Source organism: Humulus lupulus, chromosome 2 (genome assembly GCF_963169125.1).
Source record: "Humulus lupulus chromosome 2, drHumLupu1.1, whole genome shotgun sequence".
Classification (NCBI taxonomy): Eukaryota; Viridiplantae; Streptophyta; class Magnoliopsida; order Rosales; family Cannabaceae; genus Humulus; species Humulus lupulus.
The window spans coordinates 130,514,591-130,524,734 of NC_084794.1; the positions used below are offsets into that span (position 1 = coordinate 130,514,591).

At 35.3% G+C, this 10,144-nt stretch overlaps 1 protein-coding gene across 1 annotated transcript; it reads right to left on the minus strand.

Annotated features, from left to right (window-relative positions):
• Window positions 1-3,620: 3,620 nt before the first annotated feature.
• Window positions 3,621-8,272, minus strand: LOC133814724 (zinc finger BED domain-containing protein RICESLEEPER 2-like). The gene is made up of 8 exons (XM_062247649.1): window positions 8,029-8,272; window positions 6,930-7,067; window positions 6,694-6,785; window positions 6,101-6,172; window positions 4,342-5,991; window positions 3,945-4,254; window positions 3,722-3,868; window positions 3,621-3,625 (listed from the first exon to the last, which is right to left on the minus strand). The coding sequence occupies exons 1-8, from the start codon at window positions 8,270-8,272 to the stop codon at window positions 3,621-3,623; spliced, it is 2,658 nt and encodes an 885-aa protein (XP_062103633.1).
• Between the last annotated feature and the right edge of the window lie 1,872 nt (window positions 8,273-10,144).

The following is a 10,144-nucleotide window of genomic DNA, read 5'->3' on the forward strand; positions in this document are numbered from 1 at the left end:
TTTGAGTTTTCCATTTTAATATTTACATTTTATTTACTGTTTAGAGTTATAAATTTAGGGTGGTGTATACTCATTTTCCCATAAATAAAAATCTATTCTCTTTGGGGTTTTAAGATCTTAATTTTCACTACCATGGGAGGAAGCTCATCTATTCCGTCTCTAAAGCTTACGTCACAAGACTTTGTAAGGCTAGATTGATTTCACGGCTCCAACTTTGTTTATTGGCAAGACAAAATCAAATCCTTCTCACTACCTTGAAGGTCTCATATATCTTCGACAAAGATTTGAAGGCCTTGCACTACTACAAAAAAGGCTTTTTAGGACTCGCGGGGGCGCGAGTCCTCTATTTGAGAGGCTTAAAAACTGAGGTTTTTTAGAACTCGCGTTGCGAGTCCTAAAATAATGTTTTTAGGGCTCGCATGGGGAGTCCTAAAAAGTTTTATTTTTAATTTTTACAAAATTAAATGGTAGCCAAAGCTCCCGCCGGAGCTCCGACGATGATGGTGGCGGCGCCACCCCACGGTGGTGGTTCGGTCCGATCCTTTAATGGGTTTTGAAGCCCAAAGCATAAGGAATGCATTGGTGGTGGTCATTTGGCTTGGGGTGGCTCGAGGTGGTCGGAAAATTCCTAAAATGTTTCAGAAACCCACATGGTCGCCGAACTTTGGAGGCTATGTCGACTAGGCTAGGGGGCGCGTGAGGTCATGGGCTCGTAGGGCTGGGGGTTTTGGGGGCCGGGGAGTGTCGTGGGCTAGCACGTGTAGGATGGGGGTGGCCGGAGCACCACCGTTCATGGCTGGGCAATGGGGTTTCGTGAGAGAGAGAGAGAGAGAGAAAGAGAAAAATGGGGGGAGAGAACAAGGAGAGAGAGAGAGAGAATGGGTTGTTGTTTTTTTTTCTTTGTGATTTAATATATACAATAAAACTTTAGTTAAAAAAAATGATTCAAACTTTTAGGACACACATAAGATTTTAGCGAGACCTAAAAGAAATTCTTTAAGGACTCTCAATGAGTGTCCTAAAAAGTCTAGGAACTTTTGTTATAAAAAAAATTCAAACTTTTAGGACTCGCAGAAATTCTTTAAGGACTCTCAATGAGTGTCCTAAAAAGTCCAGGACATGTTTTTAGGGCTCGCATCTAGGTGAGTGCCCTAAAAAAGTGTCCTAAAAGAATATTTTTGTAGTAGTGTTGGATCCACTTAAGGAAGGTGAATCTCAATAGGTTGTCAAACAAAGGAACAAGAAGGAAGAAGACGAATTCATATATTGAGCTCATATTCTCAACATCCTTTTGGATTGCTTGTATGACCTCTACACCAACACCACTTCTGCAAAGGGGATTTGGGAAGCCCTAGAGAACAAGTATAAAGTGGAGAAAGTATGTGCTAAGAAATTCTGCATAACTTAATATATGGAATTTAATTTTTTTTTTCATGAAAAACCTCTTCTCCCCCAATTTCATGAACTCCAAATCATTGTGAACAAATTATCTACATTGAAGATAACACTTCTAGAGCCTTTCCTAGTGGGCATTATTATAGCCAAGCTACATCCATCTTGGAGAGGCTATAGGAAGAAAATTCTCCATATTGCACTTACATATTCGAGTTGAGTTATTGCTCTTCCTCTATTATTTTAACGCTTCATGTTTGAATCGAATGGTATATTTGCCTCTTTGATTTTGAGATGATTGAATTTGTCAAGCACTTTCTCGACATGCTGAGCTTGGCTTACAGCATAAACCCAACTATTTCTTCTAACATTAATACCTAGAATGGTATCTACCTCTACAAGGTCTTTCATTTTAAAGGAAGAAGATAGAACCTCTTTGTTTCTATTATCCATTTCATGTCATTACTCAAAATCAACATATCATCAACATAGAGAAACACTAGTATGACATATTCATAACAAGTCTTAGAATATAAACACTTGTTCGCATTGTTGTGCCTAATCCCATCTTAAACAATGTCTTTATCAAACTTGTCATGACATTATTTTTGTGATTATTTTAAACCATATAAAGAATTAACAAGTCTACACACTTTATGTTCATTCTCTTGAAGAACAAAACCTGTCAGTTGTTCCATATAGACCTCCCCCTCGATGTTTCCATTTAGGAATTTTGTCTTGACATCCATTTGATGAATATACAGGTTATATAATTAGGATTAGGCAAATAATAAACTAATATAATTTTTCCTTGATACTGATGCATACGTGTCAAAATAGTATATTCCTTCATCTTTTTCTAAAACTTTTGGCTACTAATCTAGCTTTGAAGATTTGTATAATGCCATCGGTATCATATTTCCTTTGAAACACCCATTTTCACCCAATTGGTCTTGACCCTTGTGGAAGGTTAATCAACTCTCATGTGTGGTTAGACATAATTAAATCTATCTCATCATTTATTGCCTCCTTCCAAAAATTGAAGTCTCTTGAAGACATTGCTTCTTTGAAAGTTTTGGGATCATCTTCAATTTGCAGAACTATTACAAATTTCCAAATGACTTCTTCGAGGTTTCCCTCTACTAGATAAAATGTCTCCACTTGAAAGAATTTCTCATTTGATCCCAACTAATTAATACCTTGGATACTATTAGGCAATAAAGGTTGCTCATCAACCTTTGTGTAAGTCTCCTCTTTAGACTCTTTAATCATGATGAGTTCTTGAGAGTTTTTGTCACTATACAACATGTTCTCAAAGAACTCAACCTCTCTAGATTCAATTATCACATTAAAATATAAGCCTATTAATCTACAAGCTTTGCTATTTAAGGCATAGCCAACAAAAGCACATTTTATAGCCTTAGGACCCAACTTGGTCTTACACACAAACTAAAATTCAATTTAGAATGTAATAGCATAACATTAACCATTTCAAGAAATGTCATATGGGGCGGTATATTCATGTATTATACCATGCTCTTTAAAAAACAAGTTAAAATCATTTGAAATGTATTCGCCATCTCTATCACTTCTAAGCACTTTTATTTTCCTTTCCAATCGATTTTCAACTTCGTTTTTTTATATATTTTAAACACATTAAATGCATCATCTTTGTTCTTAAGCAAATAAACATATGTGAATAGGGGTGGCAATTCGTGTTATCGTGTCATAATCGTGTCGACACGATTATGACACAACACGATTAGAGTAAACCCGTACACGACACGATTATTATTCGTGTCAGAAATCCAAACCCGTACACGACACGATTATCTTAGCGGGTCACACGTGTCGACACGATAACACGTTTAATAAATTTGTCATTTGACACAAATCTAAAACTGACACGATTAATACACGTTTAATGACACAACACGAAATTGACACGACACGATATTGACACGTAATTGACACGATTAACATAATAATGAAAATTATAAAACATGTCACTCAAACACACAATAATCCAACAATTACAAACACCATACATAAATTCATAAGTTTAATCTACTCAAACATAATATAAAGGTGATAAATTCAAAATTACAATCTTGGTCTCAAACATAATATAAATGATGAATTCAAAGTTCTAGTCTCTAAGTTAAACTAATAACAAGTTGGCTCATCAATCTCCATTGTTAGGCAGCTTCACTTTCAAACTTTGAAGCTCAACCTGCAGAGAGTATTAAAGAAAAATCAAGATTTACATACTGAGAATGGTGCACATAAAAAATTATAAATATAATAGCAAATAAAATATTCAAAATACCTTCCATTACTACATTACTGTCTTGTTGAACATTGTCATGGGAACTTTGATTTTGAGAAGATGTTGAATATGTATGGTCATTGATATCCAAGTTGAGCACATCATCAATAATTGTATCCACAGCCACATGAATAGATTTTGTGTTCTCTATATACATTTATAAAACAAAAATTAACATGTGATATATATAATAAAATAGATGATAAAAAATCAATTAAATTACCCATATCTCCAAATAGCCAATCTCTTGTGCAAATCAATGACTCAACTATGTCTGGCTTAAGTGAACTCCTATATTGATCAAGTACCCGACCACCCACACTAAATGCAGCTTCTGAGGCAACAGTAGATATAGGAATGCTCAAAACATCACGAGCCATAGCAGCAAGCTCAGGATATCGAAACTGATTTCCTTTCCAATAGTCAAGAATATCACAATCTACATTGATACTTAATCTTGGTTCATCTAAATAAAACTCCAATTCAGATTTTTGTGTAGCTGCTTGTTCTTGATTTTCAAAAGAATAAAAGTCCTGCAATCATTTAAAAATCAAACTCAAACCAATATGAAAGTAATATAACAGAATAAAAATTCAAAAGATTAAACAAGTTATGTTTACCTTCATGAGAGTCTTATTTTTTTTAAGTACTGAGTTCCTGGAAGTGTTTGGAGCATCACTTTTAGAAGATAATGACATAGAAGGCTTCTCTGTAGAGTACTCAGAAAATAATTTGTGTAAATGCTCCTTTACCTCAAGAAATTGTGGTGATCCCTTTACACCATGAACTTTGGTATATGCATAATCCACAAAATTCAACTTGTAACGAGGATCAAGAACCACTGCAATGGCCAATATTATACTGAAATCTTTCCAGTACTTCTCAAATTTCTCAATCATTAAACTACCCATACTTGATAGATATGAATCATCACTCTCCTTTGCTGTTTTCAGTGAAAAATAACAAGAATACACTGATGGAAAATACAAATTAGATGTGGGATACTCAGTTCCAGAGAAACTACAAGTGACATTGTAAAATTGTTCTAAGAATTCATTAATCTTCTCAGCTTTTTCCCATTCGTATGGTAAAGGACAAGACTTGTAGCTTCTGTCAATTAATTCCAAATGGCAAAATGCCCAACGATAATATATAGCACTATCAAGCATAAGGAAAGTTGAATTCCATCTAGTTGGCACATCTTGCTTTAAACCCCTCTTAGAGTCAAGACCTACAAGATTGACACATTCTAGAAACTTTTTCTTTCTAACTTGTGAACCTCTAACATATTTTGCACTTTCACGAATTTTTAGAACCACACCATCTATATCTTTCAACCCCTCTTGCACTACCAAATTAAGAATATGGGCACAACAACGAATATGAACAAATTTACCATTGCAAGGAAGTGCATTTTTAGCTGTCAAATCTTTTTGCAATAAATCAACAGTCACATTATTGGAAGAAGCATTATCCAAAGTAAGAGCAAACAATTTCTTTTCAATTCCCCATTCACATAGTAACTCATACATTGTTGAACATATTGCAACACCAGAATGTGGTGGAGGAATGAAACAAAAATTTAGAATTCTTTTTTGTAGCACCCAATCTTTATCAATGAAATGAGCAGTAATGGTTATGTAACCATCAGTCACTATAGAAGTCCACAAATCAGATGTCAAACAAATTCTACTAGAATTATTATTCAACATTGATTTAATCCTTGCCTTTTCTAATGCATACATCTTAACAACATCAGCCTTTGCAGTATTCCTAGTTACTAAAGTGATTCCAGGATACAAATATTCATATGTAGCTCTCACACCTTCATATTCAACAAATGAAAAAGGCAAATCATGTAAAATTATTGCACGAGTCATCAATTCACGAAAGTGATTTGGATCAAACCTTTTTGAGCCCAAGGCCACAATTCCTTTGTCTTGAGAAACCACTAGCTGCCCAATATCACGAGTGTCTCTTCTTTCACAACTTTTCATGTGACAACTTAAGTTTCCTGTCCCATACTTGGGTTCAACATTATATATTTTACCGCAATGCTTGCATTCAGCTCTTTGTGTTTGATTATCTTGATCCACAGGAAGCATATTAAAACAAGACCAAACATTTGAAGTCAATTTTCTTCTACGTTTTCCTTTTGCAGTTTTAGAATCTACCTCATTTTGAGTTGACTCTTCTGTGTTTTCAGTAGTCATATTAGTGTTATGTGACTGCACCAAACTCTCTTTAACACCCTGTGGTTGATCTTCCATCTAGCATAAATATTGAAGATAGAAATTAATAACAATTAGTATCACAGAGAAACAATTAATGAGAAAGAAACTACAAAAGAAAATCTGAAAAAGAAAAAAAAAGCATTACTTGAAAAAAAAATAACAGAGTAAAATTACCTTGAATCAATGCCTTGAAAATACAAACTCCCTGCTCCAATATCTGCAAGATAAATTCACAAATCAAATCTCAGTGAAGCACCAAATCTTTAGAAAAATTCCCCATCAAATATGTTAAAAATGCAGTCCCGTCCCATTTTTCTTGTCTAATAGTTACACATACACAGACCAAAACTTATATACTCAAACCAAGACATTGAAAGTGGTTCATAATTCACATAACATTGGGAGCATATAACCAGTAAATACCAATCAACATAAATAAAAATGAACATAATATATAGCATTAATATTTACATAATATAATAAAGCTAGTAGACAATCTGTACACTAACATAACATTTATGTATGAATTAGAATTAGCAAAATTTGTATTCACAATGAACTAGTGGATTTGATGCAAATTTAGTATGTAAACTCACTAGAAGACTTGAACACAAAAATTAAAAAATAAATAAAACCTAGTCTGTTTTCATCCAAGAAAGCAAAATACAATATCAGAATAAAGAAATCAAGTTTGGCTGGGAAATCTAGAAAATAAGTAGCTAACCATATAAAAATTACAAGTAAGGCAGAGCTCATATTCAGAACAAAATCAATATTAGAATCCACAAATAGAGAACCACTGTCTTTCGCTTGAGTGTAGAAATGCCCACCTAAAAACAAGGATATTAAAACTGAAACAAATCTAATTCATTCCCTATTGAAGTTGATATAACAACTTCAACATAAACTAAGTTTATTGTCTACATTATAATTTATAACTAGAAACAAATCTAAACATATATAAATAAAAATACCGTTTTGTTGTGGCTGTGGGTGGCAGAATGACGAGAGGACGACCAAAGAAAGAGAGAGAGTGGTGGAGAGAGAAGCTAACGCAGAAGAGGAGAGTGAGCCTCTCGTGTCTGAACTCCGAAGCCCATCCTGCTCCTCTGCTATTTACAGAACAAGAATGGAAGGGAGAGTGAGAATCGAAGGGAGAGTGAAAATGGGGAGGCTGTGTCGAGATGGGAGGCGAGGCTGTGTCGAGATGGGAGGCGAGGTTGTGTCGAGAGGGGAGGCTGTGTCGAGAGGGGAGGCGAGGCTGTGTCGATCGCAAGGGGGAGGCGAGGAGGTGAGGCTGTGTTGATCGAGAGGGGCGGCTGTGTTCGTTCGAGAGGGGAGGCTATGTCTGTGTGAGTGTGATCTGAAACTGAAAGTGAGTTTTAGAGGGTTAGGGAAATATTATGTAACCCTAGTTAACTTTAAGTCATGGGCTTCAATTCAGATTGGGTTGGGCTCCTTAAATAAAAAGAAAAACTAAGGCTTTATTTTCATGTTTTCTATTAAGCTGCTGCTGCTGCCGCCCCATAATATAAAAATAAATTAAAATGTTTATATTATCTTAACGTGTCATTTTCGGGTTAAGCGGGTTGACCCGAAAATGACACGTTTAATAAACGTGTTAAATGTGTCGACACGATTATGACACGAAAATTAAATGTGTCACCCAAACCCATTTATTTCGTGTCGTTTTCGAGTCGTGTCATCGTGTCGTATCGAAAATTGCCAGCCCTATATGTGAACCTAGAAAAATTATCAATAAAGGTAATGAAATACCTACTTCCACCTCTAGTCAACATGTTTTTAAGTTCACATAAATCACTATGTATCAAATCTAACAAATTAGAGTTTCCATCAACACTAGGAAAATACTTTTTAACCATTTTAAATTTTACACGTAGCTCACATTTATCATGCTCAACAATATTGCAATGAATCAGTCCACATTTAATTGTTCTTTTAATATTACTATAAACTATATGTGCAACTCTATTATGTCATAAAGTATTAGAATTTGAGTATAAGAAGAAGAAGTAGAGGCTTTATTAATACTCACAAAATCAATTGAAGTACAAAGTTTATACATTCCATCGCATGCATAACCCTTCCCCACAAAAGTCCCCCCTTTTGATAAAATAAGCTTTTCAGATTCAAGCATTGACTTGATGACCAGTTTTCTAAGAAAGTCTACACTCACAAAGTTTCTACTCACGTCAGGTACATATAGAACATTAGTAAGTAGAACCTTCTTGTTGGAAGTAAAAAAGAGATGAATTGTACCCTTGCCTTCTACATTGGACCACTTCTTATTTTCCATTTGAATTTCATACCCATCACTTGTGTTCTCAAAAGTCTTAAAGAGAGACTTATCATAAGTGGCATGGATGGTGGCATAAGTATCATATCACCACCATTTCACTTTCTCATTGATGTCATTGACCTCACTTAGTGTAGCCACTAAGTCTTATTCGGTTGAATTCACTTTTGGCTCATTGTTGTAGCTCTTTTTGAACCTACAATCCCTTGCAAAATGGTCACTCTTGCCACACACAAAGCATGATCCTTTGGAGCTCTTGAATTTTCCCTCATTCTTCCTAGGGACCAAGGATTTGTCTTTTTTTCAATGGGGATTCTTATGCCCTTTGCCCTTATTATTAGGAGGTTTGGCCACTACATTGGCTATGGAGGCCCCTCAAATGAACTCATCAATATGTTTATCCCTAGAACGAGACTCCTCTTTAATTCTTAGGTGCTTGAGAATCCTTTCCAAAAAGATCTCCCCATTCTTATGAGGAATCTACTTCCCATAGTCCCTCCAAGACAGAGGTAACTTTGTTATTATTGCACCAACAAGGAATTATTCGACAACACAATCTTAAGGGTGGGGAGCTTGTTCACAATGACTTGTAACTCGTGGATTTGGAGAAGAAGGGGTTTATCATCAATAAACTTAAATTCCATGTATTGAGTAATGAAGAGTTTTTTTATACCCTTTTCCTCCGTTTTGAAAATGTTTTCCAAGGCCTCCCATATCTCTTTAGCATAATTGGTGTTGGTGTAGAGGTCGTAAAGACAATCCAAGATTGCGTTTAGGATGTGACCATGACATATGAGCTCATCTTATTCACGATTCTTCCTTTGTTTGATGACATCTTGAGTGTCATCCTCCTTTGGTGGATTGTGTTGGGGGATAAGGCTATACACCAAGCTTTGTATAATATAATTCAAAAGATTGAACTAAAGATAATCTATTTTCTAATGGCAGAATAATACAACGAAAATAACACAAATAAAATGAGTGGTAGAATTGACCTTTGAGTTGTAGAACCTTGGTTACATAAAATCACAAGTCTATGATTTTATGTGAATGCACAATTGTAAAAAAGGCATGGCACAAATTGAGATTCGTTGTCCAATAATCTCTATTCCTAGTCTCCTCCTTGCGATTGCTTGAAGCTACTACAATGGAATGAGATTGGAATTCACAAGCCTTGAATCTTCATGCAATTCAAGCTTTCTTGATGAAGTTATTGAAGAAAATTAGTAATCCTAAGAGCTAGAGAAAGAGAGAGAGAGGTGAGTGATCAATTCACCGAAAACATAAATGACCCATTTAAATAGTACCGCAACCCTCATTAGACTCAACCAATTAGATTGGAGCATTTTAATTTTAATTTTAGAGCCAAAAACACGTTAGTGTAAAGTCCTGTATGGACCGCCCAGGCAACGCATAGTCACCATGCAAGCGATACATCGCCTATGGTGTGTTTCTAGGGACCCGCAGCGCGTCGCCTCCCAGAGGCGATGCAACGCAGGTCCCTCTGACTTGGCTCCCCAAACCTTGTCTCAAACATCTACAAATACCTCCAAACGTTTTGATTATTCTTATATACTCCAAAGAAACTGTTTGGACCAAAAAAATATGATTTGTAGATGCCTATATCAAAAGTCAACTCTCACATGTTGACTTTGGTGAAACCATTATGGTTTTTGTACATCTTTGTGCCGAACAAATTTCACTATGTATTTAACCAATCATAACAATCTCCCACTTGGTTAAATATATCCTTAATCATCTATCCCGAACGATATTAGTGCATAAAATAAAGTACCTTTTAGGTTTGAACTTTATCTTAGAGAAAACACTACAAAGCTTCTATCAAAAATCTAAGGTATTCTTAAGAGATTG

Excerpts from the sequence above, each read along its gene's own strand:
- LOC133814724 (XM_062247649.1), bottom strand. The coding sequence starts at position 8,272 with ATGGAAAATAAGAAGTGGTCCAATGTAGAAGGCAAGGGTACAATTCAT. Across the intron at positions 6,786-6,929 it reads CCCACAGCCACAACAAAACG|GTGGGCATTTCTACACTCAA; the intron begins GTATTTTTATTT and ends CCTTGTTTTTAG. Across the intron at positions 6,173-6,693 it reads ATATGAGCTCTGCCTTACTT|ATATTGGAGCAGGGAGTTTG; the intron begins GTAATTTTTATA and ends TTTATCTTGCAG.